The sequence below is a fragment of the Oreochromis aureus genome, linkage group 18 (genome assembly GCF_013358895.1).
Source record: "Oreochromis aureus strain Israel breed Guangdong linkage group 18, ZZ_aureus, whole genome shotgun sequence".
In the NCBI taxonomy this organism is placed as follows: Eukaryota; Metazoa; Chordata; class Actinopteri; order Cichliformes; family Cichlidae; genus Oreochromis; species Oreochromis aureus.
The window spans coordinates 36,235,442-36,249,287 of record NC_052959.1 but is presented as its reverse complement, the minus strand read 5'-3'; the positions used below and the strand labels follow the sequence as shown (position 1 = coordinate 36,249,287).

The 13,846-nt window shown below is 46.5% G+C and overlaps 1 protein-coding gene across 1 annotated transcript; it reads left to right on the top strand.

Annotated features, from left to right (window-relative positions):
• Window positions 1-432: 432 nt before the first annotated feature.
• ttc19 (tetratricopeptide repeat domain 19) lies at window positions 433-10,572 on the top strand. The gene is made up of 11 exons (XM_031741090.2): window positions 433-579; window positions 995-1,122; window positions 1,344-1,435; window positions 3,371-3,481; window positions 3,563-3,601; window positions 7,085-7,141; window positions 9,163-9,224; window positions 9,305-9,399; window positions 9,649-9,812; window positions 9,892-10,054; window positions 10,125-10,572. The coding sequence occupies exons 1-11, from the start codon at window positions 482-484 to the stop codon at window positions 10,289-10,291; spliced, it is 1,176 nt and encodes a 391-aa protein (XP_031596950.1). The 5' UTR covers window positions 433-481; the 3' UTR covers window positions 10,292-10,572.
• The last annotated feature ends 3,274 nt before the right edge of the window (window positions 10,573-13,846 follow it).

Here is a 13,846-nt window from a genome sequence, read left to right as displayed (position 1 = left end):
TGGACGAAATGCATTCTGGGATATTTAGCTGTACCAAGTCCACACCGATGCATGCTCGATAAAACGGGCGGATCGAGAACACATCCGGGACTTTTTTTTCGTTCTCGGCGTGATGCGTACTTCGAATTGGAACAGTACTTGGTCTCCGACTGATGACGTATCACGAGTACACGAGAACGCAAGTACGCACAAGTACGCATATTGATAAACGCCCAACGAGTGTAAGGTTACAATAAAGACACGACCGATCATAACTTGGCTGTGTTCGAAATTATCCTTTCAAAATAAATCAGAATCAATGACGAATGGAGTAAAATTCTCTGTATTTGATTAATAACATCTCAATAAGAAATTGAGATATTTGTGGAGATATTTGCTGATCGATTTTTTCAGTTATTCCACACTGGAGAGATTCTTTGCTTTTATTTTGAAGGCGCAGAGTCTGGCGTCGTGTCTTCCGCTCGTTATGTAAACAGTAAAGATGGCGGCCTCCGGTGTTCTCCGTGCTGTCCTCAGGCAGACTCTGAGCAGGCTCGGGGGGTTCGGGCGGAGCCTGCATCACCCGCGAGCTGCACACAGGTGAGCGACTGAAACCTACGCACCAGGCTCCGGTCACATTTCACACGATTTGAGCCTCCCGCGTCCTCACACCAGAGTCCATTCAAAAATCCGCAGTTTTTACAGCTTCTCGGGTCCCCATCACTGCAGGCAGCGTTCAGTGCTGATGGGCAGAGGAAGGTTGCTGGTTTGAATTTCTGACAACAACAAACATCAGCAGCAGAACAGCTGGAATAACATCTGCACCTGCTCTGTTCCACACAGAGAGGAGGCCACACACACACACACACACACACACACACACACACACAGAAACACATGACCAGAACTTGTCAACCAGGTGTAACCACGTGGTAATATGACAGTAACCGTGGCAACCATATCATGTGTATGTGAACTAAAAGTTTGAAGTTTTTACTCTCTTTTGCTTCTGCAGTCTGAGCATTAACACTGTCAGATGTCAGAACACCGCTGTGACATCACATCCTGTGGAGGGCTCACGCTGCTCGGCATGCTGGGTAACCGTGAGCGGAGGAGGAGGAGGGGTGCTGTGGGCAGCGCTCGGTACGGTTGGTTACAAACATTGTTCTTCATCAGCTTTCATAACCTGCAGGTTCCTGTGACCTCTGTGACCTCACACTGAGCTGCAGTCAGGGCTCTCCAGCACACCTTTCAAAGTAAAAGCTTAGGATCAGGAGCGTGTTAACACGGCTGCTGAGTCACTGAACCAAACTCCAGTCAAAAATCTGCTGATTTTACATCATCGCCTCTGTGTGTGTGTGCAGCCTTCTCTCTGTTTGGCAGCAGTGAAGAAGACAAACGTGATGAAGCTCAGAGGAAGGAGGACGAGATGATCCTGCTGCTAAAGAAAGCCAAGGTACCACACACACACACAGCAGTGCTACTGTGTGTGTGTGTGTGTGTGTGTGTGTGTGGTGATGCTGTATATTAAAGAATAGTGTGTCCTGACCAGTGGTGCTTAAAGAGGACATGAAACACTGACCGTGCTCTCACACAGGTGGAACTCTGTCTGTGACGCTGGGTTTAAGTAACAAAGTTACTTGACAGCACCATCTGCTGTCAGCGTGGAGTGTGACTTCATGTGATTGGTTGGTTGTGGTCATCTGACTGTAGTGCTGCAGCGATGAGTTCATGTTATAAACCAGGATAAAGCGTCCACTTTACTGTCTGCAGCAGGAAGTGGCTGTTTTGGTAAAAACCAGCTGTTAGCCGTGATGTTGGGCTTTGTAAAGCACTTTATGAACAAAGGCTGAGTCTGTGTGAGTCCGGGGACAGGTGTGAGTCAGGTGTGAGTCCGGGGACAGGTGTGTGACACAGGGCTCTAGACTAACTTTTTGCCACGGTTGCACCGGTGTGCCTAACTTTTTTTTAAAGCACAAAAGTTAGGCGCACTCAAATTTTTCAACCGCCTCACTTAACACCACAGTTTTACATGTGCACTTTTTTGGGGGGGAAATTGCTGTCCATACAGACAATATTCATTTCTAAATTATTAACTAACAATCTTGTAGTTAAAGTGCGTTGGCACTCTTTGGCAATACTATAGAAAATGTTAAACTTAATCATCATCTTGGCTCCTCTGACGACCTGTTTGCTGCTGCCTGCTGCTGAAAGGCAGTGGGGAGAGGGGACACTTGGGCAGTGCATTTATTGCAGCATATAATGTGTTTTCTGGATACACTGCTGTTTTTTCAGCGTTCAGAGGTTGATGGCACCGTGTCAGAGCTGGCTATGAATTTCAGACGGATCAGACCTTAACTTAACACAAGTTAAGTGTTAAACACAGCGCGGACCCGACGCACCAGAATCGCTGAGCTCCGACAGCGTGTCCGTGTTCGGGCCGTGGGGTGAGAAAGCCGAGAAAGACAAAGCTGATTCTGATGCGTCGGGTCGCTCTGTGTTTACGTCTTTGTGTGGAATCCGTGTACCTGCTCTCATTTACTGTTTGGTGGTTGTTGAAATAGTTTTGTGAGCTTTAATCTGAGAATCTGGCGTTTCTGGCAAAACACAGTTATATTTAAAAATCAATTCAGGATTTAATGAATCGATATCGCTTGATTCAAGCTACTCACCTCTCTCTTCCAACTGCACTTTCAACTGGACCACGGCCAATCAGAGAGGTCCCACCCATGACTATCTCTGATTGGTTTAGTCCACGATAGGGGCAATTTGGTTGCACTCTAGAACCCTGTGACAGGTGTGTGACAGGCGACAGGCGGTTACCGGACCCAGGAACTGATTGTTCCTCCTCTGGCCGAGTGGACCATAGCTTCCTAATTCTACACAGACGCTCTCACAACCCGAATCCTGACGTCGGTTTTGAACAAATATATTTATATTTTATATTATAAAATTAAATGTATGTGTGCTGTGTGCATTTTGTTCATTCCTAAGCTGTGAGACTACACCAACCAAAACACTGTCTTTGGTTATTAACATGTGAAATGATGCAGGCACTTGAAAAGTAACATAAAATTATTTGTCACTAGAAAAACACAAACTTAACGTACTTAAAGTTCTGTGAGGTCACAAAACCCTGTTTACTCTTTCCCTCCCAGGCTTCCAGACTTCTGATTAGCCAACATTTTGTTTTTAGCGTTTACATGTGGACGGGATTTTAAAAAAAACAAAAAAGGAAAAACCTCTGCATTCAAAAATACTCATGTACATGTGGACGGAGCCTTAAACCCACCGTCACAGAGTCACACCTGTGTGTAAGCACGGTCAGTGGGGTCAGTGGGTCATCTTCTGTAACAGCAGCTGTACTGACAACTCTGTGTGTGTGTGTCAGCTCAGCGTGCATCGGGGTCAGCTGCAGGCCGCCTCGGGGTTCCTCCATCAGGCCGTTGTTCTCGCTCATCAGACGCACAACAACCAGGCCATCATCTACACCTACAGCCTGGTAACCTCTGACCTCTGACCTCCTTGAAACTCTCACACACACTCAGCTGTTTGCCTGTTTATCACTCACCTGTCTCCTCAGATGGCGAACCTGGCCTACGTGCAGGGTCAGCTGGACAGCGTGAGTATCTGCTCCATCACAGAGAGGAAACGGTGACACCTGCTGGTGGAGGCTGGGACTGATCACAGAGCACACAAACACTGATCGACTGTCACAGCAAATGTTTATTATGATCAAAAACAATCAGAACAAATGTTCAGTTTGTAAACAGTCATGATGCGAGCGTTTGTTTTTGCACTTCTTTGTGTCACATGTTGGAGGCGGGGCCTCTGACGTGAGCGTGTGCTTTAGAGGATATGCTGGGCTTCTGTGAGGTGGACTCAGGCCGGTCGGTGTTACAGCGCGTGCTTAGAATGGGACAGTCGTTGTCGGGCAGTTGCGTGGAGATGATCAGGGCAGCGTTTAGCACCGATGGCTCAGTGATGGTGCCAGAGACGCCATCTGGGTCAGACGCCGGACCCGCGGATCACGCCAGGTGATACAGATGTGCGACTGGAGCAGACCTGTCGTCCATCTTTGTTTGTGCTGTTTGAGCAGTAGGAGGGGTCCACAGTGACCTTCAGCAGGTAGGCCATGCTCCAGTGGACCTGCCATCAAACAGGAAGTGAAGTTGTTGTCCTCCATTCCAGTGTTGCCAACTTAGCGACTTTGTCGCTATATTTAGCGAGTTTTCAGACCCCCTAGCGACTTTTTTTCTTAAAAAAGTCGCTAAAAAAAGACGTGAAAGCGCGTATCGCTTTTACTCTCAACAAGCAGCGGGTGCTGTAACACAGTCAGTTCTTCTTTTACTCTTTTACTCTTATGCTGTTTTGTGGATCACAAGGTTTAAAACTACTTATAAACACACACACACAAAGTAACTCCACCACAGTGCCTATTTCGGATCACTTTTGCCGGTCCAAGCCCGGGTAAAGGAGCAGGGTTGGAATTGTGACATTAAAAAAACCAATAATTGCTAAAAAAAATTTAATTTGTAGTTCTAAATAAACTCTAAATGCATTTAGGACGTTTTTTACTCACTTTATGTCTCTTCCACGATGTTATTTCTCTCTCCAACAACATAGGTTACAATTATATTAGCATGACCAATTATGCAAATTAGGTGATGACGTCATTTAGCGACTTCTAGCGACTTTTAGGACAGCCAATAGCGATTTTCCTTACTGAGGAGTTGTATGGGCTCAAAATGTGGTCATAAATATTTTGTACTTGTAAATCAGTTTTGTACTTGTAAATCAGGATTTGTATGTGTAAAAAGAATTTGTGCGTATGTAAAAAGATTTGTATGTAAAAAAAGATTTGTGTGTGTGTAAAAAGATTTGTATGTGTAAAAAGAAATTGTGTGCGTGCGTAAAAAGATTTGTATGTGTAAAAAAGATTTGTGTGTGGACTTAGCCAAAAACCCCCTGCAAGTTACAAGTACAATTTTGACCCTATTTTTCTTCCTGTCATCTGATTGGTCAATGTCATGTCAATCACAAATGTAACAATCCAATCAGAGAACAGATGGGTTTGGCTGTCGGAGGGGCACTTTTTTGAACTGCAGGTCCTTGAAGGGAATAAATGCCCTTTTACATGCCAACCCAGCGTTTTCCTTCATCACCACGAAGGAAAACAGTCTGTGGTCGTCCGAGTTTGGTGATTTTGTGTCACAGGTCTATGTGCTTAATACAGGGACTTCCACAGCCTTTTCAACAGCGCTGCGGACCGCGGGGGGCAGTGTTTTGGAAATGACAGTCTTCATTACAAAGCTTTCTTCGTTATGAATTAGCATACATGTTTTATTGAACATTTGAAGAACTAGCAAAAAAAACCAGAAACTCTTGTAGAGGACATAAAGTCAGAGATAGAAACGACAAGGAGCAGGTGCATCTAGTACAGGTAGAGCTGCTGCAAAAACCCACAGAGCTCAGCAGCCAGCGCAACAAATTCTGGATCTTTTGCTTTTAGTTAGCAGTTAGCATTAGCAGCACATCCTGCGTCCGATGTGAAAGGACCTTTATGCTGCGCACTGTGACTCACAGCAATGGTCTACTTTGTGTTAAACTAATCCTAAAGTAATAATGGTATTTCTAACCACTGACATACCACAACTTTATCCTTTCAACAGCTGCTGAAAGTAAGGGACCTAGCTGCTATCGGATATTTATATAGAGATCCTCCAGCTTCAAACTGTATTACCCTTCAAGGGCCTGCAGTTCAAAAAAGTGCCCCTCCGACAGCCAAACCCATCTGTTCTCTGATTGGATTGTTACATTTGTGATTGACATGACATTGACCAATCAGATGACAGGAAGAAAAATAGGGTCAAAATTCGTACTTGTAACTTGCAGGGGGGTTTTTGGCTAAGTCCACACACAAATCTTTTTTACACATACAAATCTTTTTTTACGCACGCACAAATTCTTTTACACATACAATCTCTTTACGCACGCACAAATTCTTTTTACACATACAAATCTTTTTTACACACACACACAAATCTTTTTACACATACAAATCTTTTTACACATACAAATCTTTTTACACATACAAATCTTTTACATACGCACAAATCTTTTTTACACATACAAATCTTTTTTTACGCATGCACAAATTCTTTTTACACATACAAATCCTGATTTACAAGTACAAAACTGAGTTACAAGTACAAAATATTTATGACCACATTTTGAGCCCATAGAGTTGGCAACACTGCTCCATTCACAGAAACAGGAAGTTTACCTGGAGAAAGCGTCCCCCTGTGTGAGCGTTATCCTGACGTCATTAGAAGTTTCCACCTAAACATGATATAGCATGTTCTGACTGAGAGATTTCTGAAACATTCAAACGTACAGCTCTGCTATCACTTCCAACATAAATGAAGACAGGAAACTAAACAGCAGTGACGTTTGTAGGGTTACTGAAGTTGGGCTAGCTGCTATTTAATGATGTGCTACGTGATCGCTAGCGACACAGCTATGTTAGCATAGCATAAACACAGTGAAGCTGGAGGATGAACGCTAACTTTTTCCCACTCGATAAAAGTTAACGTGAGGGTTCCCGATGGTTAGGGACAAATGCAATCGCATGGCAGGATGCTGTAAACGGACCAAACTTCAGTCAGGAGAACAACTGAGATAATCCATCCACAATACGAGGTTAGTCATTAATATACTGCTGCATGGGCTGGGCTGTAGTTACATCGGAAGGGTTTAAAAACTGAGCTTTAAAATGAACAGTGGTAATAAAAACAGGACGACAGTGATCACTGACTGTTTTTAGGGGCTTGTTCAGATTAAATAGAACAAGATACAAAGCATTTAAAAACATAGCAGCCTTAATAAACACAGAGTTGTTTGTTCATACGTCGTCACTTAAAGCCCGGATAGCTCTGACGAGCTCAGTGTTCACACCCAGCGGAGACCGGTTTCTCCTCCGCTCGCTTTCGACGTTCGTTCTCGGCGACCTCGTTAATATGAAACATTTTTTCAGAGCCGAAGGGTCTGTCTGCTATTGGCTGGTTCTCTGTAATGTCATCCTTTGTGCTCCTGTTTCTCGCAGGCTGAGAAACTCTTCAAAGCAGCGATGAGCTTCATGCTGGCGGGAGGAACTCCGCAGGTCAGTGCTTGTTCGTTTCACCTGGAATTCAGCGGGTGAACCCACCTGACCTTCTGTCTGGCCGTTTCTCAATTCCCAAGTATGCGAGTACGTACTCACCGAGAACGCGAGTACGTACTCGCGATATGTACAATTGGAACACCTGCGTACGTGATGATGTCACAGGTCCGGAGTTTTTACTGCCGTCCCCTCCTAATTTAACTGTGAGTAACATGTTATGAAGCTTAACTTTAATCACAGCCAAACCGGTTTACTCAGGAATAGGGCTGCCACAAACGATTATTTTGATAGTCGACTAGTCACTGATTATTTTTGCGATTAGTCGACTAATCGGATCATGCATCCATTGGACGTAAAACGTACAGCTTATTGCACCAGCAGCATCTGCTCTTATATAACATTAGCTTACAGTTTTAAGTGTTTAGGGTATGTGCTAACTAAAAATAAAGACAAGATGATAGTTTATTAAATTTAATGAGATTTACAGATTGTTTCGGTGAAGTTTAATAAACTCCTTGCTATCTAAAATATAACGGGACACCGGAGTATATTCTCGAACATCTCACACTTCTGATAATCAGCTGTCTGCTTGACGTTTATTCAGTCGTGTATAAACTAAAACTTTAATCTCAGCCAAACCGATTTACTCAGGAACAAATAAAATACTCAAAAAAAGGCCAAACAATAACATTTTTTAAGTTATCTAACTGACTTATATATGTTTAACCTGAGTAGCGAAAGACGGTGGTGGGTTTGAAAACGATTTGCCGGGAGTCCGGTGTTCTCACGGGCTCTAGTGAGCCTTGCCCCGGCTAGCTATCGAGCTAGTGGGTAACAGACGTCTCTGAAAACGTCGGAGCGCTTTTGAAAATATGCAGTGTCTTGATAAACTGAGCAAATATTTGAGGTTTACACAGCTACATTCTCGCCTGAAAATATGTTAAACGTTTATTTTGTGACCCAGAAAGATTAATAAGAGTAATATTAAAACTAACTAGCTGCCGCCATTGTTGAAAACTGAGCAGGGCCGCGCTATGAATTCTGGGACACTGCTGCTTCTTCTTCTTGAGTGTAACGGCAGCTGGCATCCTTGTACATGCAGTGCTGCCATCTTCTGTTTCAGTCCGTTATTACACTCTTAAATCCTACTACTTATTCCTGCGTCTTTTGTGATCTTACAAAGCTTCAAACGATGCGTCGACTATTAAATCAGTCGTCGACGATTTTGATAGTCGACTAATCGTGGCAGCCCTACTCAGGAACAAATAAAACACTGAAATAAACCAAACATTAACATTTAGAAGTGATCTAAGTGACTTATATATCATTTTTAACCTCAGTAGTGAAACCTCTATTAATAAAAATAGTGTACATGTACATACGTGTACATACCTTAATAAAACAAGCAGGTGAGATGTTAGAACGCTTTTATTTCTATTCTAGTGGACACTCAATACTATAGACAGCTGCTGGAGTTTCTTTAACCTGAGTATCTCAAAAGTTGAATCTGTTCATCTGGACGTAGCGTTTTGTGGGAGAAACGTTTAAGTCACTCATCCAAGTGACTTCTTCAGTCTCAGCTGACTGCAGGTTTCCCCAAACCTTATAAACAGTACATTTGCATAATGACTGAAACCAGCCCACTGAAGGAACAAAACGCTACGTCCAGATGAACAGATTCAACTTTTGAGATTTACTTTCCTGGATGATTGAGAATGCATCAAGACGTTTAACCTGAGTAGTGAGAAGTCCGGCGAGCGGGGGGTGTTGAAAACGATGTGCCGGAGTCCGCTGTTGAGTTTTGGACGAAATGCATTCTGGGATATTTAGCTGTACCAAGTCCACACCGATGCATGCTCGATAAAACGGGCGGATCGAGAACACATCCGGGACTTTTTCGCGTTCTCGGTTTGATGCGTGCAATTGAACAGTACTTGGTCTCCGACTGATGACGTATCACGAGTACACGAGAACGCAAGTACGCACAAGTACGCATATTGATAAACGCCCTCTGTTTCCAGGACGACAATGCCGTCATTGAGATGTCGCTGAAGCTGGCCACCATCTACGCCGAGCAGAACAAGTGAGAGCAGATTCAGCTGGTCAGCTGACAGGAAGCTGAGGTCACAGCTCTCTGACTGTCTGTGTGCTTTCTTGTTTGAGGGCGGAGCTTGCAGAGCACGGTTTCAGGTTCTGTATGGAGTCTCTGGAGGTGAAACTGGAGAAGCACAAAGAGCTCCTGGGAGAGGAGCCCACAGGTGAGTGGCACGGGGGGGCGGAGTTAGAGCGGGTCACATGAACCCCTTTGCCTTTGAATAAAATCAAAATAAGGAGGGAGGAGCTAAACAGCTGGCTACAGATGAGCTGAAGGAGGAATCAGCAGATCCTGCAGAGTTTGGTGGCCTCGTTAGTCCCTCTGCTGGGACTCGAAGGCACTCTGCTGATGCCTGCTGCTGAGTTTAAATGTGATCATGAAGTCACGTGACTCACCCGCGTGTCGCCCTCAGAGGAGCAGGAGGCTCTTAGGAAGGAGACCCGCCTCCTGCTCGGGCTGTGTTTGGACTCACGGGCTCGGTACCAAGCGTCCATGCTGCACCTGAAACAGGCTGGACAGGATTACCGGGACGCCCTGAACATCTGCCGCCAGGAGCAGGGAGAGACACACCCACAGGTAATCACGCCCACAGGTAATCACGCCCACAGGTAGACTTATCTGTCGGTATCTAAACTCTTCTTTGTGTCTCTGTCAGACCCTTGTGCTGATGAGCGACCTGGCCACCATCTTGGATCTGCAGGGTCACCATGACGATGCCCTGGCACTGGTCTGGCGGGCGGTGGAACTGAGCCGCTCAGCTGGACACCCGGACCTCCATGTGCTGCTGGGAAACATGGCGGGTATCCTGCTGCACACAGGTGAGTGAGGAACAGATCGGGGGGCGGGTCTTACTTCGTCAGTCTCACGCCGTCTGGTTCTGTCCCTCAGGCCGGCTGGATGACTCGGTGCGGTTTTACCAGGAGGCTCTGGGTCTGGCCCGGCAGGCCGGAGACCAAGAGGCTGTGGACAGGATCCAGGAGGGACTGAAGGAGGTAAAGGAGAGGAGGAGCCAGGAGACGAAGGAGGAAGAAGAGGCAGCTGCAACCGCTCAGTGACCCAGACTCATCAGAACCGCTCCTCCTCCTTCGACTCCACCTCTTCTTCTGTGGTGTTTGCCCTCTCATTGGTAGCTCTGAGGACCCGCTCTGTGTTCTGCTGCCCCGCTGAGAAACACCAAATACCAGCCGGGACTGAAATCTGCTCCAGAACCAATCAGAACCAGGACGAAGGTCCAGACCCTGAACACGCCCACCCCTCCCCCCATCAGTGCTGAAGCTGCAGCTCACCTGTGAACTCACCTGTCAGCAGGAGACATAAATATTTATGAAGCTGTAAACTTGTCACGTGCTTTTCTTTGAACTTTACTGGTGGGGACCAAAATCCAGGTCCTCACAGGGCTGAAGGTCTTTTTCACACTCAGAATGTGGTTTTAGTGTCAGGGCCACAGTTGGGCCATGGTTAGGGTTATGTCAACTGTCCCCACAAGGACATGAATACGCACATGTGTGTGTGAGTGCGTGTGTGTGTGTCTGACTGATTAGCACAGAAACATGAATGTCACCTGTGACCTTTGACCTTTGACAGTGTGAACATTATTCATAAGGATGTTCCACAAACACATCCTCGGTGAGCGCTCAGGGGACCAACAGCCCGTCTCCACGAGTCTGAAGACGTGTTTGAGTCTCCAAATGTGGTTTTAGTGTCAGGGTGACAGGTAGCACATTATGTCAATGAGATGTCCTCACTAAGATATAAAAACAAGTATGTGTGTGTGTGTGTGCACAGGTTCCCACGCAGTGTGACGCAGGTGAACTTCCTGTTTCTGTTTACAGAACATGTCAGAATAAAAGCTCACTGATGACGGTAAACAAGAATCAGCTGCTGCTGCAAAAACAACAGATTAACACACACACAAATATTATAGTCTTAAAGGCCTCTGTGTGTGTGTGTGTCTGACTGAGTAGCACAGAAGCATGAATTTCACCTGTGACCTTTGTAGGGATGGGTATTGATAGCTTTGACCACAAACTTAGTCACTGCTCGGTGACATTCGTCTATCCTGGCCTGAAAGGAGACGCTACCGGTAGACTGCAGCGAGAACTGTCAGCCAGACTCTGTCTGTCTCATCATGGTCGCCTAAATGCACAGTAATGACAGGTTTTGTAATAAGGCAGATCGCGCTACATAATATGCACTGTTAGCTGATTATTTACCTGCCGCATTAACGGGAGAGGACGTGCAAACGTTACCGCTGCTGCTGGGTTGAGATTCACGAGTCCGGAGCGGAATTAAAAACACGACATTCATTTAAGCTCATCGCGTGTTCTGTGAGCAAATGCTTTTGCATATTCGTAGTGTTTCCTCCTTTAAATGAAATATCTACTTTGCAAGTATTGCAAGTTGCCCTGTTGTCATCCGTTTATAACCAAACTTTTGAGCGTTTGAGCCGCTTAGGCGTCATGTTTCCTGCCAGGTAAATGACGCTCCACAACGTGGTGACGCTATTCGGGTGACTGAATCGATAAGGGAATCGTTTGCAAAAATGGCAAACAATTCCAAGGAATTGAAACAGTGGGAACCGGTTCTCAACAAGAACCGGGTTTCGATACCCATCCCTAGACCTTTGACCTCCCACAGTGTGAGCTGTCTATACGGGTGTCCAAATTCATGGGCTGCATCCTCCTGAGGACCCGTCCTTTGTGGTCTACGTGGGCCGCGTCCTCAGAAGGTCGCGTAGGCCGGAAGTAAACAGCTTTGAAATCGGACGGTCTAGCCTTCAGCTTTCCTTCACCGCTGTCTCGGTGGAGACGGCGGTGAAGGAAATCTAAAATATAACAGGACCTGGTGTAAATTCTCAACCATCTCACACTTCTGTTTAATCAGCTTTCTGTTTGTAACATTGTTAGGTTATCAAGGTGACTTACATATCATGCTTAACCTGAGTAGCCTTCAGCGCGTCGCGGTGACGTAATCGCTCTACAAATGCGGCCTCAGGAGGATGCTCTGATGTTCTCCTTAGAACCAAGCATAAAACAGGTCTAATAAAAGCTCCTCACGTCACCAAACTGCTGGACAGGAGGTCAGAAGGCACCACAGGAAGTAAAATAGAGATCGAAAAGTGGTGGAACAAGTGATGTGGTCTGAGCTTCAAGAGAAGAAGAAGAAGAGGCGACGTGAAGGACAAAAGGAGACAAGGATGTATTTGTACAGCACACGTTATTCCACGTAAACACTGACCGTGCTCTGAACAGGTGGAACTCTGTGTTTAAAAACATGTTCAGCGCCATGTGCTGTCAGCGCGGCGAACGACGTCATGTGATTAGTTGGTTGAGGCTAACAGACTCACATTAGTTTATGTTAGCTAACTAGTGACAGGATTGACACCTCAGAGGAAAATAAGGACAGTGAAACTAAACATGAGTGTGAGGGGATCACTGTAGTGCTGCAGCGATGAGTTCATGTTATAAACCAGGATAAACCGTCCACTTTACTGTCTGCTGCAGGAAGTGGCTGTTTGGCTAAAAACCAGAAAACCAGCTGTTAGCCGTGATGTTGGGCTTTGTAAAGCACTTTATGTACGAGGGCTGAGTCTGTGTGAGCCAGGGGACAGGCGAGAGCCAGGGGACAGGCGTGAGCCAGGGGACAGGCGAGAGCCAGGGGACAGGCGTGAGCCAGGGGACAGGCGAGCCAGGGACAGGCGTGAACCAGGGGACAGGCGAGAGCCAGGGACAGGCGTGAGCCAGGGGACAGGCGAGAGCCAGGGGACAGGCGTGAGCCAGGGGACAGGCGAGAGCCAGGGGACAGGCGTGAGCCAGGGGACAGGCGAGAGCCAGGGGACAGGCGTGAGCCAGGGGACAGGCGAGAGCCAGGGGACAGGCGTGAGCCAGGGGACAGGCGTTAGCCAGGGGACAGGCGAGAGCCAGGGGACAGGCGTGAGCCAGGGGACAGGCGTGAGCCAGGGGACAGGCGTGAGCCAGGGGACAGGCGTTAGCCAGGGGACAGGCGTGAACCAGGGGACAGGCGTGAGCCAGGGGACAGGCGTTAGCCAGGGGACAGGCGAGAGCCAGGGGACAGGCGTGAGCCGTGACTCAGGGGATAGGTGGTTGGCGAACCCAAGAACAGATTCCATAAAATAATCTTTGTGTTCCCAAACAGGTCGCTACGTCACAGCTTAGAACACGCACATCACACCACAGACAGGACTGTGTGTTACTGAAGCACGAGCATCAGCACTGAGACCTGATCCTGGAACAGAACACAGGACTGCAAAAGTGCATATAAGGAGACAGGGAAGGACATAAGGAGACATAGGGAAGGACAGAAGGAGTCAGATAAGGACATAAGGCGACAGATAATGACATAAGGAGACATAGGGAAGGACATAAGGAGACAGTGAAGGACATAGGGAAGGTCATAAGGAGACAGTGAAGGACATGAGGAAGGACATGAGGAAGGACATAAGGAGACAGGAAAAGTTTTTCACGCGGCTGATGTCGTGAGACCGTGAAGCTGATTATATGAACACACACACACACACCTATACGTTCCCATAGGCACCGTCACACCTGAACAAGTTAGGTACAGTCATCATTTACCTGTAAACACACACA